The sequence below is a fragment of the Prunus avium genome, chromosome 4 (genome assembly GCF_965620075.1).
Source record: "Prunus avium chromosome 4, drPruAviu1.hap1.1, whole genome shotgun sequence".
In the NCBI taxonomy this organism is placed as follows: domain Eukaryota; kingdom Viridiplantae; phylum Streptophyta; class Magnoliopsida; order Rosales; family Rosaceae; genus Prunus; species Prunus avium.
In genome coordinates this window covers 27938660-27955360 of record NC_142287.1, presented here as the reverse complement: position 1 = coordinate 27955360, position 16701 = coordinate 27938660, and the positions used below count along the sequence as shown (strand labels likewise).

Sequence of the window (16701 nt, the reverse complement as noted above, 5' to 3'; positions counted from 1 at the left end):
TCAAATTTTATCTCCATTGAAATGTGTTTTGTTTTTTGCCAATTTGTTCCAGATAATAGAGGTAGTGTTCAAACTTAGAAAGAGAGAAGAATTAAAATTCAGAATTAGAATTCAAATATTGGAGGTAGTGTTCAAACTTTGAACATCTCTAACATGACATCACCAAATCAGTAAATATTACATAAAATTAGTATTAAAAAACATGAACAGAAAAACAAAAAATAAAATAAGAAAGCAAATATTAACCAATGTTTTCAAAGGCGAGGCGTACAGGCAAGGCGTTTTTAGTAGCGCTACGCGAGGCGTAAGCCTTTTGAACATTAATTTATTTTAGTAAGAAAAATTTATGAATAATACAATACAATTAAATTGTATAACTAATTCTTATTGAACCATAATAATCTTTTAAATATAATTAAATATAAGTACTAATTGTCATTCAAAGCATAATAATCAATCCCAAAACATAAAATAGTTATTCAACATTAGAACAAAAACATAATTCACTCATCCCACTCCTCAACACTAATATCATAGCTATGAAACAACACCATTAATATTTCTAAGATACAAGTATGATGCATATACATCAAATTTCTACTATATCACATAAATGAATAAGATAACTAATATATTTTTTAAAAAATTGAAAAAAAATTATACGGAACTTCAAATTACAGTTGCGAAGAATTAGAGAGAAAAACAAAATGACTTACTTGCAATCGAAAGATGAAGAGAATTCTTAAAATTGATGGAGATTATCTAGTAAGGATAGAAATTAGGGTTGTACTATATATATATAATTCCATGTGTTAATATATTAATTTAGCACCCAAAAAAAAAAGTAAGTAGAAAAGCTACAGTCGGCTGGAGATAAGAACCTATTAATTCTTCTTGCTTTTAGTTTATTACAATAAAGGAATGGAAAAAAAAAACAGAAACTTGCGTGTTTTCTCTTTTTCAAAACACTCCAAGTGAAATGACGTCGTTTCACTTTAAGTTTTTTTTTAAACACTTCAATCGAAACGACGTCGTTTCATTACAATTAACCTATAAAAAAAACCACGCGAGTCGTCTTCGTCGCAGAGCCGCAGCCAATTTGCAGACTCGCAAAATTTTTTCCAGTTCAGAGTGCCCTGCCTTGCTGCGCCTTGCCCCACCTCGCTGCGCCTTGAAACGCCTCTTCACGCCTTCCCCGTGCTAAACGTGCAAGTCGTGAAACAAACGATGCCTTGAGGCGATTTGCTGCCGCCTCGCTCCGACGCGCGCGAAGGCATGCCTTTGAAAACACTGATATTAACAACAATAGATCATTACACAATTTGTGTAATTAGTGCCACATGTGCTACATCTTTAACAGTGTTTTGATATGTAGCCAACCTTTAAAAAAAAAAATCTCATCCTCATTGTTAAAAATTGATGATCTTTTCCCACTTTAAAGTTATTTCCATTATGAATTGAAAAAAACAAACATTTATTAAAAAAAAGTTCTTTCACTAACTGTATTGCAATACATAACACAACAATTTCTTTTGTTTCTATATAATATCCTAATTTCCTTTGTTTCCATGGAAAATTGGCATTTTTCAGATAAGGAAAAGCCAGAGAACAATTTCATTAGATAGAGTCTCAATTGCATTGCATTGGACACTTGTTTTTTTATTTTATTTTTCAGGTTTAATCCAAAAGAAACAGAAAGGAGGGGAAATATTATGCAGATAAGATTCAAGTCTCTGACTGACATATAAAAAAAACACAGACACTGAAAAGCATTATCCTGAACTGAAAGCTTTCAATTCCCATATCAATATCAAATTCCAAAAAGTCCAGCTTCTAAAAACAAAATACATAAAAACCAACCCATGAATCAAAACAGCATAAAAAATAACCCAAACAAACAGAGAAAATTGCACCAAGATCCATGATCCATCTATTTATACCGTCACTCTATATATTAGCTTGCTTTCAGAGCCTTCAACTGTCGAATGAACATCAAACCACTAAAAGAAAGAAAGTCTCTTGACAAAAAATCTCCCAGCCAACAAATTCTTCATATGGAAGAAATACTTGGGAATGGAAGGTCTATAATAAGAATATTCTAGTGTTCCAAACAACCAATGCTCTAATAATAAGAATGAAACAGGGAGCACGGAAGGCTGTATGAGTGAGACTATAAGTAAAGAAAGAGCTGAAGCTGCGAAGAATGATGCAGAACTACCACTCTTCAATTTAAAAAGAGTTTTAGCTGCAACAAACAACTTCAACGTAGCGAATAAACTGGGAGAGGGAGGATTTGGCCCTGTTTATAAGGTGACACTTTCTAAACTGCTAGATAAATACTAATGTACAGTTTATCTAATATATGCTAACTTGGACAGGCCAAAGACATAACAGATTTAGGTTCCTTGAAGGAGGCAGCAAAAATCTTCATTCCAGGTATATTGTAGCATGATTTCTGTTTTCTCAGCCTCTCTAATTCTATAAACCAAAAACTTCAATATATAACTTTAATTTTCTGTAAGCGTTGATCTAGATTTACATTCCCTTTGTCCTGACAACTCAATCGAACATCTCAATCAAAAGTCACCCTAAACAATCAAAATCACAAAACCACTCTCTCACTCAGGATTGAATCGTTGCACAGACTGTGATCTACATAAGCCTGCGGCAATCCTAATATCTAGAATATTATGTTCAATTGTAATTTTAAAGGGCAAACCATACACATTCAAGCAAGAACTCTACAGCATGCCTGCTCAATCAGGCCATACAATTTTCAGAACTTATGTACCAAGCATATCGAACTGACAGAGTAAACCATATGTTTCCCCAGACACCATATGCTTGAGAGTCAATCTAGATAAATGGGTTTTAAAACATGAATTATTTCAAGAATATAAAAGGAAACCTTTCTTTCTAGTTGAACATAGGGAATTTAGGATAGAATTTAAGAACCTGTGACATATACAGAAAAGCTTCGCAGTCAAAAACTATATTTTTCATATACAGAAACCAAAGTTTAAGCCACATAGCCATGTCTCAGAGCATACAGTGAAAAAATCGACGTGAGCAGAACTTAGAGAGTACACAGAGAAGGGAAGATTGCACTTTATCAGTATGGTTGCTGGTTAATCATTCCCAATTTCTATTTTGTCGAAACCTGATTAATCTTCACTTCTTTTTCCCTTGTGTTTTATCATTAATTTTTTTCTCCATATTTAGGATACAGCAACCAAAAGCAGATTAAAAAAGGAATTTTTTTTTTTTTAAAGCACGCTTGGTCTTTGCTTTCCAGTGTTTTATCGGCAACCAAAACAGAAATTGGGAATGATTTCCATTTCTAAGATTTCTCCAAGAGAGCAAAGTCATTGAATCGACAATTGATTAAAAAAATTAATAGTAAGAACGATGGAAATACCTGAGCTAATCTGTGAGATTCAATCCCCTTCCTGATAGAACCCAATATGTTGTGAAATATAAATACCTCAGCTCCTCTTATATAGCATTAGGGATTACCCAAGAACCTGAAATCAAATTAACCCAAATTCGTAAAAAATAAATCAAAAATACCCTAAAGATAGAACATGGCACACACCCACGCTCTACAAAGGACGAAAAATCTCCCAGCCAACAAACAAATTCATGAAATGAAGACCAAAAGATCTGTTAAAAAGTTGACGGGATGCATACCTGAAGACAAAGGATGCAAAAACTCGCAAGCAAGAAAGATGGAAGACGTCTGAGTCGAAGGCTGTAGAAACGATGAGAAATCTCCCGACCACAAATCTGTGAGACGAAGACTAAAAGTGCGGCTGGATTTGCAGCGCACCTCCCAAACGAAAATCGACGGCCCCCCACGCATGTCTAACAATGAATGCAGATCTTTCATGGCTGCCCCCAAACCAGCTGGTTCGAAATGGATTGAAAATGGACGCATTCTCTGAGCGAACGAAACGTTCGCAACGGAGGGGAAGGGGCAAAAAGGGAACAGAAGAAGATGTTTACTTGAGGGCATTTTCGTCAATTTACTGTTATGAAGAGAAAACAAAACCAAAAAAAAAGTAAAATGAGGGGCCTTTCCGTCATTACACTGTGCTTAAGAACAGTGTTTAGTTGGATTGCCGTTTAGTATATATATAATTTTAGCTCCCTACTATGTTAAGATTTTGGTTACTTACCCATTTATTTAGTCCTATTATAATTGAGATTTATTTTCTATTGTAATTTGGATTTAGTTCCTATTTTATTTAGAGTTGTACTTCCTTATAAATATCTCCATATTGGAGAACAATAAAAATATGAGCATAATTGAATATTTGCCCTACTTTGTCTGACTGGTATCAAAGTCTTGGTTTTCTTGTAACATGTGCTTGCGTTCTCCTTAATATTTAAGTGTTCTCCTCCCCCCGGGGGGGGGGGGAGTGAAAACGAGTTGTTTCTCTCTGCCATGAAGATTGTGTCTATTCCTTGACTCTAACAAACCCTTCTCTTCAGGGGGAGAGGGGGAGTGAAGAGAAGTTGTGTTTGCGTGAATTAGCTAAAGTTGATATAGAAGAATTTTTCATTGCCGTTTCCACTATTGTTGTCGTTGCCGCTTTCTGCTGCCGTTGATGATGTTGCCTTTGTTTGCTTCGCTTTCCGTTGTTGTGGTCATTGTCGTTGCTATTGTTGTGGCCGTGCCCTTTGCCTTTATTTGCATTAGCTTACCTTGCTTTGCCTTGCCTTGCCTTTGCTTTACCCTATTTTTAGGGTTTGGTTTTACCTTGAGTTTGTCATGTTCACAGGGTTTCTGTGTCATTTGTTGTGTTCACAGGGTTTCTGTGTTCTTTGCTTTGTCTTTGCCTTGTTCACGAGGTTTCTATGTTCTTTGTTGTGTTCACAGGATTCTTGTGTTCTTTGCTTTGCCTTTGCCATGTTCACAAAGTTTCTATGTTCTTTGCCTTGCCTTTGCCGTGTTCACAGGGTTTCTGTGTTATGCTATGTGCCTTATTTTTTAGGGTTTGCTCTTGTGTTTCCGCTGCAATCATTGCTTTGGTTTGTCAATTGTTTCACTCATTGTTTACGAAAAGACCTTCTTTACAATTGTTCGATTGGTCAATGTCAAGTATAGTGTTCTATGACTCACTTGTCAAGTTGGGCATGCGAAACATCTTTGCCCCACTTGATGATGACTTGTATAAAATCCAACTTGACCATCGTAGACTTTGGAACTTTGCTTAGAATTTAAAAGGGAGTGGAAGAATAAAGGACTAATTTTCTCATTATTATTAATAATTTAATCAGTGCTCTTAATATTAATAACTTTGCTTAGAATTTTAAAGGGAGTGGAAGAATAAAGGATTAATTTTCTCATTATTATTAATAATTTAATCAGTGCTCTTAATATTAATACAAGAGCCCTTCACTATCTAAGAGCTGCCAGCTAAAGCTAAAGAGTATTTAAAAGTTTTGAGGTATCCAAAATGTTAATGACTTTTAAAAACTTTGTTAAATAAATGACTTTTCAATCAAGGGCGGAACCAGAAATTTTTTAATGGGTGGGCTAGCTAAAGTTATTAGCTTAAAATCTAATGATAAATTTTTTTTGTACTTACAAAACACAAGGAAAAAAATTTGAAATTAGAGCCATATTATTCGCGAAAGGGTGAATTTCATTTAGAAAAATGCTTCTCTTTTGGAGACAAATTAAAAGAAATTTTTTAAAATTGATGTTGGGATAAACTTTGACACCAAATACAAATGTGGAAGATCTCTTACTATGCATAATGGGGCTAAAATTGTATATTTATTTATTTATTTTCAGTTAAAATATAGACTATATGTATATTTAATTTGTTTTTTTTTCCCAAACTGTCCCTGGGCTACAGCCAAGGGCAGCCCTTGCCTTGGTTCCGCCAGTGTTTTCAATACTTTTAAAGCTAATTCTTACTACCAAAAGTCTTGATAATTTACACAAGACTTTATATTGTATTGGGAAGCTGAGAAGATAGAAACAAAACGTCTCCTAAACCCTAGCAGCACGCAGACATCTATTTTCTTCAAAGAGCTTTACTTTGGTTTCCCATCTTGTCATCTTCCTCCAGGTTAGTCGTTACTTTTTTACTTTCCCTCTGTTAATGAATATTTTTATTATTCTTTCCCTCTGTTAGTCGCATCCATATGCTTATATGTTTGTATACAATATATTATTGTTTGTCAGTGTAGAGCCAAACCAGTGTAGAGTTCTTGTTAGTATTTGTTATTAAGGTGTTCTGTAATATGTTTAGAAAAATGATAATCCCTTTTATATTTATTGAAGAAGGATCCTTCTCCTTTTTGTTGCTGTTAATTAAGGGCTAAAAAGAATATCATTTGTACATGTGACGTTGCATCTTAAGACCTATTGAATTATTTGTACATGTTCAGAACAAATATTTGATGATCCGTGGGTAAGAACATGATATTGAATAATCATCGAATTAATATTTGTTCTTAATTTCTAATATATTTGAAATAATATTTGTTCTTAATATATCAATATATCATGAACTAATATTGGAAGTGCATCAATATATCAAATAATCATCAAATATATCAATATATCCAATATTTGTTCTTAATTAATCAGGTCGCAGTTCCAATGGTGGTGCAGATGCAATATTGAATAAATATTGGAAGTGCATCAATATATCAAATAATCATCAAATATTTGTTCTTAATTTCTACATTGCATCTTGACTTTGTACATGATATTCAATATTGAATTATCTTAAGGATCCTTCTTATCATTTGGTTATCATTTGTACATGTGATATTGTTTGGAGACTTATTTTGTACATGTGACATTGCATCTTTCATACACGTTATATGCTTCTGAACTGTACGTGCTCTCAGGGATGATGATAAGTGGTGGCTTTTACTAACCATTCTTCTGCTATTCAAGTTAATGCAGGCGCTGTTTGTGGACTGGCACATAGCAAATTTAGAAATCCAAGATCATTCTCTATTTTTCCCAGATCCGGATGCGTTTAGGTATTGTTTCTTTACCCATAATTCGTTAGGTAGATAATTTTTTCATATAATATTCTCAATTTGATCACGTATTGGGCTAGGAGAATTGCTGGAATATAGACTCTTGTAATCTGACCATTTTTGTTGATTTGTGAGTGTTTATGAAATATTATTGATGATTGAGTATTATTTATTTCTTTTGATAAGAATATGTTACTTATCTATGTGATCAGATTTGATAAATAAAAATTTAAAAGGTGCATTGGATGCATTTTACCAATACGCTATTATGAAAATATACACAATTAATAAGGATTTGTACGTGTGATATAGTAATTATCAATGGAAGAATCACAACGGGGAAATGACAAAGGAAAGAGCAAATTTTATGGGGGTTATAAATTGTGGACGTTGGAAGAGAGCAATGAGTTGCTACAACTCATGGTTGATGCCGCCAATCGTGGATGGCGTGATAGTAATGGAATGCTAAGCAAGCAAACGGTTGAGAAAAAAATTCTTCCTGCTCTTAATGCAAAACTTGGATGTGAAAGGAATCATTCACAATACTTAAGCCGATTGAAATGGTTTAAGCAACGATATAATATTTTTTCTGAGCTTATGCGTCATAGCTCTGGGTTCGGGTGGGATCCAATCACAAAGAAGTTCACCGCTAGTGATGAAGTGTGGAAAGATTATATTAAGGTGAGCTTCTATTTTCGAAAATATATTATATGATAATTTATTATGTTGTATGTGTATGCATTAATTGTATGTATTTTTTTTCCCTTTGTTAGTCCCACCCGGCCCATGTCAACTTCCAGACAGACACTTTTGCTGACTATGAACTTTTGAGGATTGCATACAAATTTATTATTATCATTCATTATATCACGCTTTGCATACAAATTTATTATATATTTTATGATTAGGTAAATATTTTTTAGTGGATTGTGGATTTCCAAATCGACGTCAATTTTTAGCTCCATTTCGAGGTTTACGTTATCATCTCCAAGATTTTGCTGGTCAAGGTCGTGACCCTGAAAACGCAACTAAGTTGTTCAATCTTCGCCATGCTTCCTTGAGGAATGTAATTGAGAGGATATTTGGGATATTTAAATCAAGATTCACAATTTTCAAGTCAGCACCTCCATTCCCATATAGGACTCAAGCAGAGCTTGTGTTAGCTTGTGCAGGACTACATAATTTTCTTCGAAGGGAATGTCGTTCTGATGAATTTCCTATTGAACCAGAGAACGAGTCTTCATCATCTTCACCATTACCAGGGAATGAAGGAGATAATGTGGAACAAGTCTTTGAAACTCAAGAACAACAACGAGAGAATGCTAATGAATGGAGAGTTGGTATAGCTTCTGACATGTGGAGAAATGTCATGCAAGATAATAACGCAACTCAACGATAATGAGCATTGGAATTTCTAAAGGAATTTTTATTATGGTTTATTCAACGTCATTGAAATGAATGGAACCTTTGTCATTTTTATCATTTTCTAATGTTAAGGACAACTATTCTTTGCTTTTACGTAATTGTATGCCGACTCGTTAATTCAACATATATAAATGCTATTCGTAAAATAAATATAAAAATAAGTATTTAAAAGTCTATAAAACTCTATGACAAAAGTATATGAAAGTTTGTCACTTTACTTTATAAAGTATGTAAAAGTCATTAAGAATCTGTCAACTCTTGAAAAGTCACTCACTTAAAAAAAGTCTTTAAAAGTTAGAATTGGATACACCCCCTTAAAACTACCAATTGAATACAACTAAACTTTCAAAGACTATTTAAAAGTCACAATTGAATACCTCCAGACTTTTAAACTCATTAAAAGTCATTAAAAGTTAGAATTGAATACACCCCCCTTAGCCTAAGTCTTGTGATAGCCGTTGATTAGGAAGATTATAATTGTGATGATCAGAACATAACCTGCTTACAGAATTTTTGTTTATACAAATATGAACAATTCACAAATGTTTACATGATCTGCAACCAAACAAATGATCTAGAGGGCCTCAGCAGGAGCAAAGTTCGATGGCTACTAAAACAGAGGAAGACATTGTTGAGAGGGGGCAAAAAAATTTACCATCCCCCCAACTTGATGAGTTGAGAAGTTAAAAGCTCTCTTTCTTCAATCGGACGGCCATTATATTTCTTTAATCCCCTTCTAGTAATTAAATTGTTATGATGTGTATACTATTTGGATAATATAATAAGCTGAATAAAACAAAGAAGAAGAATTTCGTCCCGGATGAGCTGCAGCTGTGATGTCTTTATATGGACGGTCTGTGTTATGGAACTTTGAAAGTGCGGAGAAAAATATGACTTCAGAAATCAAGGTTGAAGTCATTCGGGAGGAAACAGTTAGACCATTTTCTCCAACTCCTCACCACCTCAGGAGTTCTAACCTTTCTGTTTTTGATCAGCTTACTCCTCAAGTTTATGTCCCACTACTTCTCTTTTATCCCAGCAATAATAGTGATCACCATTCTGTGGCTTCGGCTGCTGAAAGATCCAAGCTTCTAAAAAGGTCATTATCCGAAACCCTCAGTCACTTCTATCCCTTTGCAGGAACAATCCAATCTAATGATGTTTCAATCTGTTGCAATGACCATGGGGCTACATTTGTTGAAGCCAGAGTCAACTGTCCCATGTCAAAGATATTGGAGAAGCCAGATCTTGGGATACAAAAACAGTTGCATCCAAATGAATTAGAATTCATGGCACAATCAGGCACAGGCTATCTTCTACTAGTCCAAGCCAACTTCTTTGAATGTGGTGGGGTGGCAATTGGACTCAACATTTCACATAAGATCATTGATGCTTATACGCTCTGCAAATTCATTAATAGCTGGGCTGCAATTTCCCTTGGCTCAGCCAATACTGACCATGTTGTGCCTCCTGTAGAATTTGGTGCTGCAGCATCTCTTTTCCCACCTCTGGATTTCCTCAATTCACCCCAACCTTCCATTGACTTTGTCAAGGAAAATTGCATAACAAGGAGATATGTGTTTGATGCCTCCAAGATTGCTGCTCTTAAGTCAAAAGCTGCCAGTGCTGCGGTGCCAAACCCAACTCGTGTTGAAGTAGTGTCAGCGCTCATTTGGAAATGCGTAATGGAAGCATCAAGATCAAACTCAAATTTTGCAAGGCCATCTGTGTGGTGTCAATTTGTGAACATGAGGAAGATATTGCCGCAGGCCCCAGGGGAAAACTTATTGGGAAATCTTGTGGGGTACTCTGTAGCAAAGACAGAGGAGAGGGAAGTAGAACATGATGTTAAAAGCTTGGTTTCTAAATTGAGGAAGGGCTTGGAAGAATTTAAGGAAAAATATGGTAATGGAATTAGTAGGGAGGATGTGTTCCAACAGTGCATTGAGTTATCAAAGCTCGTTGGAAAGGTTGATATAGACACCTATTGTTCCACTAGTTGGTGTAGGTTTCCCTTCTATGAAGCCGATTTTGGATGGGGAAAGCCATCATGGATGAGCATCCCTAGTACTGTAGAAATCAAGAACATCATTTCATTGGTGGATGTAAGTGATGGGATTGGCATAGAAGTGCGCTTGACTTTGGAAGACGAAGATATGGCCATAATCGAAAGCAACCAGGAGATGCTTGCATATGCTTCTCTGAATCCGAGTGTCGTGTAATTAATTAGTATACAAAAAAATTAATCTGCGTCTTCTGCATCTCAAGTACCATTTCTAAAGTGACGAACTTGTTTGATAAAGGAAATATCGTCATGATTCTCGAAGCTTGCACATGCTTCTCTGTATCTGAGTCAGAGTGCCATCTGTTATTAATTAGTACCAAAAAGTCCTCCTCTTGCTTTTAGAATTCACACCTATGCTATGTTGGAAAATTGATGATCTCTCTTGTTACTTTGAATTGTTGGTCTGATGTCGTTCTCCATGTGGAACGATGGACAATGTGTTGCTTTCAACTAAACAGATATAATTTTCAATTACTAGCTCATTATGCATACCTTAGGACTAGTTAGCACAGTATTATTTTTGGACGATATGGGGTCAAGCTAACAATAGTAGACTTTGGTACTTTGCATAGAGTTGCTGCTAAACAAATATGTATACCGGAGGGTCTATATATGATTAGCCCACAAGTGTTTACATGAACCAGGAAGGCATCAGCTGGAGCAAAGTAAGATGGCCACAGAAACCAAGGTACAAATTATCGAGAGGCAAACAATTAAACCATCCTCCGCAACTCCTCCTCACTTGAGAAGTTTTAAGCTCTCTTTTTTCGATCAGACAGCTATTGTAATTTACATCCCAATCCTACTCTACTATCCCAATACTAGTTCTACTAGTAAGGTCAGAACTGGTCACCATGACCATGTCGTGGCCATCAATGAAAGATGTCAGCATCTAATTGAATCATTAAGCAAAACTCTCACTCACTTCTACCCTTTAGCAGGAAGGATTATTGAAGGTAAAGCCATGGTTGAATGCAATGATGCAGGAGCTGAATTTGTCAAAGCACGAATCAATTGTTCCTTATCGGAGATTTTGGAACACCCAGATGCTCAGATGTTGAAACAATTCCTTCCAATTGAATATGAATCCAAAGAAGCAAGCACAGGCCGGTTGCTTCTTGTACAAGTCAACTGTTTTGAGTGTGGTGGAATGACAATTGGGTTGAGCATTTCACATAGGATTGCTGATGCATCCACACTATCCACTTTCATCAAGTGTTGGACCACAATAGCCTTTGGGTCCAGAGACAGTGATCAGGTACTACTAGTGCTTCCAAAATTTGGTGCTGCATCTATGTTTCCACCAATAGATTTCTCTAACTCCACACAACCACCGGCCAGGGAAGTTATCAAAGCAGAAAACTGCATAACAAAGAGGTTTGTGTTTGATGCGTCAAAGATCGCTGCTCTCCAATCTGAATCAACCAGTTCAGTCGTGCCCAAACCTACACGTGTAGAAGCGGTTTCAGCACTCATTTGGAAATGTGCAATGGAAGCGTCATCAAGATCAAAGTTGGGGACTCAAAGACAATGTGTGTTCTGTCAAGATGTGAACTTGCGCAAAAGGGTTGTGCCACCCTTGCCAGAAAACTTGGTTGGGAATGTTGTGGGCTCTTTTACATCGAAGGCTGAAGAGGGTACCATAGATCTAAAAGACTTGGTTGCTAAATTGAGGGAAGGAATCGACGAACTGAAAGAAAAGTATGCTAAAAAACTTGTCTTTGATTCTAATGAGGCATGGCAAGGGATCAAAGATAAGCACAGTAAGCTGAAAAATGATGATGAAATGGAGATTTATAGCTGCACAAGTTGGTGTAGGTTTCCTTTCTATGAAGCCGATTTCGGATGGGGAAAGCCATTATGGGTGAGTGTAATTAGCATTGCAATTAAGAATATAATTGTTTTGATGGATAAAGGAGATTGCAATGGAATTGAAGCTTGGTTGACTATGAGCCAAGAAAGCATGGCCTTATTTGAAAGTAATGTGGAACTGCTCGGATATGCTTCTGTAAATCCAAGTGTGATCACCACTTAATTGTGTCCTTAAATAAATTGAAAAAAAAAAAAGGGAAGGAACAAAATTGATAGCTCATCTACTGTCTTCAAGCATATGATCTTGTCTATGTACTGTGAAAGTAATTGGCCAAATACATCCGGTCCCCATTTGAATCATGTTCTATATACTCAATTATTGGTACGATGCTTTCCCACCCTGTTCATCAGTTGAATGAGATCGTTTATGAACAAGTTTCCAATCTTTCATTTATAAATAAATTGACACCATTTCTTTCCTTTTCATGTACCCAACCATTCCATTTGTCTTCATATTAAAGGTCAAGTTTTGTTGAGATATATATATATATATATATATATATATATATATATATATTATTTATTTATTTATACAAGTGATCTTGAGAAATGGGGAATCGAACCTAGGACCTCGGATGCACAAATAAATGCTGTTAACCACTTGAGCTGCAAACCCATTGCATATGTTTTAATATTTATATTTATATAGAACTTACACTATGGTTAACTCATGATAATATGATTTATAGCTAAAGACAATAGCTTAACGATACTCTCAAGAAATTACTTGATAGTATAATGGTAAATATTCAAATAACCAATAAACTACTCCTGCCCATTTGGTTGCCGTAATCTCAGATAATGATTTTAACACGTCATTTTAACCTTCTTCTAATGTTGGAAGATATTTCAAATTCGAATCTCCCATTTCTATTGATCCAAAAAAATAAAAAACATCGCACAGTCCTATTTGAAAATCATTGATACTAGGCTAGGTGTGTGAAATGGTGCTTCAGTAAAATAAATATGAACGAATGACAAAGTTGATATTTCATGGACCGAGAGTATATTAATTAATAAATAAATACATGTACACTTATAAATTGGTAACATGACATGACTATATGTAAATTTTATAATTTACAAGGTTTTTTCTTTCTTTTTTAAACAAACTAATGTCCTCTAGTTAGTTTATACATTTTTAATTTTCGACGCCATTGTTTACTTCATCATGTCCCAAGTTCCCACCCACTCCATTTGTCTTCGTATTAAAAGTCAAGGTAGTTGCTTAAGGATACAATGCCTATTAAGTTTTTCTAAATAGAATGCTTAAGGGATAATCTTTTTTATTCATAGCTAATAGCAATTATAGGACCTTGTACATATATCACTATTGGAAGCACGACTTCGCCTATGCTTCACATATTTTATTTGTATGATGAATATTATTCATAACTCCAAAAGATACAAACAAATTATAATGCTTCAAATTCAATAGCTCTTAGATGCTGCCGGCCTTAGCCGGCTATTCGTCGAATTTTTCTTTTTTAATTTTAATAATTGTCGTTCATGAGATATGAACTTTTTAAAAAATTGTTATAGAATTTAGAAAGATGTAATCTCAAACTAAATTTCTTTCTATTTTATATTGATCTCAATTCCGTGGCAGGCTTTCCCTACAAACACTTTTTGTTCACTTTGGAAAAGCATTTTGATTCTTTTCAGCCTGAACTACCTCTGGCCGGCATCTTTTGTTAACTTTTGAAGCTTTTCAACCTTGTTGCCTAATTTGAGTTGACTTTTACAGCTCTTTTTTCTTGTTTTTTTATTAACTTTTACAGCTCTTTATGCCACCCGAATTTTATTTTACGACTTTTTCATTGCATGGCCTAGTTGACAATTGCATAAGTCACACGTCTGTTTGAATTATATTACATAAACACAAATACAGACAGACACCTGTCTGTCTAGATCATATTACATAACATTCACACATCTGTCAGGCCAAATTGTTCTTATGAGCAAGCAACATTCATGCAACCCAATTGTTCAATTGTTCTGTGTGTTGTCAGTCTTGTGAATTGTGATTCACCAAAGAGAAGTTGAAGCGGATCATGGAGTTCGAAATAATCAAGAGAGAAACCATAAAACCATCCTCTCCAACTCCCCATTATCTTAGAAACTTCAAGCTTTCACTTTTGGATCAACTTGGTCCTGTTGCTTATGAACCCCTGGTCATCTTCTACCCCAAAAATGGAATTGCAACCCCCGAAAAATCCGTCTGGATCATCAAGAAATCACTGTCCGAAACCTTAACTCGCTTCTACCCGCTTGCCGGAAGAATCAAAGGTAACATCTCCATTGATTGCAATGACCATGGGGTTGACTATGTGGAAGCTAGAGTCAATGGCCTTCTGTCTACCTTTCTCTCAAAACCTGATGCTCAGACACTGAGAAAGCTCCTTCCTGTAGACGCAGAGTCCCCTGAAGCAGGCAGGGGACCTCTGCTTCTTGTTCAGGCCAATGTCTTTGATTGTGGTGGATTGGCAATTGGGGTTTGTATGTCACATAAGTTGGCCGATGCAGCCTCATTAAGCACATTCATTATGGCCTGGTCAGCCACTGCCCTTGGATTTAGTCAAGCTCTACTTCCAGATTTCTCTGCATCGTTCCAATTTCCACCAACTGATCACGCCTCCTCATTCCAGCAGTCTTCAGTGGATGTGAAGAGAGTGAATTTTGTTACAAAGAGGTTTGTTTTTTATGCATCCAAGATTGCAGGTCTTAGGACTAAAGCGGCCAGTGCAATCGTGGATCAGCCTACGCATGCCGAAGCTGTGACAGCCCTCATCTGGAGATGTGCAGTGGCTGCTGCATCAAGATCATCAAGCTCACTGCAGTCTCCTAAGCTATCTGTCTTGTCCCAATCTGTGGACATCCGCAAAAGGGTCGTGCCACCTTTGTCAGATGACTCAATTGGGAACCTAGTGGGATACTTTGCTGCACATACAGATGAGACTGAGTTGGAGCTGCAATGCTTGGTTGCTAAACTGAGGAAAGGAATAAAAGAATTGAGCAACAGTTATGCCAAAAGACTTCAAAAAGATCAGGCATTGCAGGTGGTTTGTAAGTCTTTCAAAGAGGCAGATGAGTTGATCAAAAGAGATGACATTATTAACTTTTATGTGGGCACGGATTTGTGTAATTATAAGTTATTGTATGGGGTAAGTTTTGGGTGGGGAAAGCCAATCTGGCTTAGTAAAGTCCCTGCTGCTTCAAACAATAATGTTGCCTCTTTGGTGAGCACAAGAGAGGATGGTGGCATAGAGGCTTGGGTGACTTTGAGTGAGGAAGACATGGCTACTTTTGAACAGGATCAGGAACTTCTTGCTTTTGCTTTCATGAATCCAAGTGTCTTAGAAGTAGAACCCATTACAAGGAAGTCTGCTCTGTAAATTTTTCACATGCTGTTGTTTGCTTGCTGAATTATCCAATATTAGAGCTTATCATTTGGGTCTCTCTGCTGATCTGAGGTTGAATTTTTTGTTCTGTAAGCTTAAGATCAATAATTGTAAAGCTGTTATGAGTTCAGTCGGGATCGAATTTTAGTGGAATTTGACTTTCACTGCACAAGATTCCACCCTAAACTCTTTATAAGTCCTTGAGGGCACTTCCAGCAGTCAACCCCTTGCCATGGCAAGGGGGGCTAAGGCTGACACTATTCACCTTAATAGTGTCTGCCCTTGTAAATAGTAAGTTGCACTTCCAGCAGTTGCCCGGGCAAAGGGCAAGTACTATTCAATTTTTTGTTTTTTTTCACAAATTTGTTTACCTAAACAATTAATTTGGACAATATTTTCGGATAAAATATTCGGAGAAGATTTTCAGATAAGATTTTCAGTTTCAAATTTCAGATAAATTTTTGTTTCAAATTTCGGATAAATTTCAAAATTTAAATTTCATATAAATTTCATCTGAATTTCAAATTTCAGATAAATTTCATTTGAATTTCAACTGAACATTTCAATTTCAACTTTCAAATAAATTTCATATGAATTTCAAATTTCGGATAAGATTTTCAACCTATAAAATTGCGCCACGTGTCATATGAATTTCAAATTTCAGATAAATTTCATTTGAATTTCACCTTTTCATTTGAATTTCACATTTCCGAAAAATTTCATTTGAATTTCAAATTTCGGATAAGATTTTCACCCTATAAAATTGCGCCACGTGTCATGTCTATCGACCTAAATTTTTCTATAAAACTAAGGCTCAGCTCCACAAACCTCTCACACTACATCTTCTCAAAAATTTCATTTCTCAGATTTTAGATTTCAAATTTCAGATTCCATATTCCATTCTCAATGTCGGACATGGAGGAGGTC

At 35.7% G+C, this 16701-nt stretch overlaps 2 protein-coding genes, 1 long non-coding RNA gene and 1 pseudogene across 3 annotated transcripts; 3 read left to right on the top strand and 1 right to left on the bottom strand.

The window, feature by feature from the left end:
• Positions 1 to 868: 868 nt before the first annotated feature.
• LOC110747118 (uncharacterized) lies at positions 869 to 3959 on the bottom strand. Its single transcript, XR_015835219.1, has 3 exons — positions 3691 to 3959; positions 3419 to 3524; positions 869 to 1290 (listed from the first exon to the last, which is right to left on the bottom strand). It is a non-coding gene; the product is annotated as an uncharacterized LOC110747118 (long non-coding RNA).
• Positions 3960 to 9265: 5306 nt separating this feature from the next.
• On the top strand, positions 9266 to 10658 carry LOC148295157 (akuammiline synthase 1 pseudogene; annotated as a pseudogene).
• A 497-nt stretch (positions 10659 to 11155) lies between these two features.
• Positions 11156 to 12582, top strand: LOC110747093 (cocaine synthase-like). The gene has a single exon (XM_021947297.2). It carries the CDS (start codon positions 11172 to 11174, stop codon positions 12534 to 12536), a length of 1365 nt encoding a protein of 454 aa, XP_021802989.2. The 5' UTR covers positions 11156 to 11171; the 3' UTR covers positions 12537 to 12582.
• A 1606-nt stretch (positions 12583 to 14188) lies between these two features.
• On the top strand, positions 14189 to 15832 carry LOC110748181 (epi-neemfruitin B 7-O-acetyltransferse L7AT-like). The gene has a single exon (XM_021948203.2). The coding sequence runs from the start codon at positions 14428 to 14430 to the stop codon at positions 15766 to 15768; it is 1341 nt and encodes a 446-aa protein (XP_021803895.2). The 5' UTR covers positions 14189 to 14427; the 3' UTR covers positions 15769 to 15832.
• Positions 15833 to 16701: the final 869 nt, after the last annotated feature.

Bases quoted from the DNA above. Each gene is read 5' to 3' on its own strand.
- LOC110747093 (XM_021947297.2), top strand. From the start codon at position 11,172: ATGGCCACAGAAACCAAGGTACAAATTATCGAGAGGCAAACAATTAAA.
- LOC110748181 (XM_021948203.2), top strand. From the start codon at position 14,428: ATGGAGTTCGAAATAATCAAGAGAGAAACCATAAAACCATCCTCTCCA.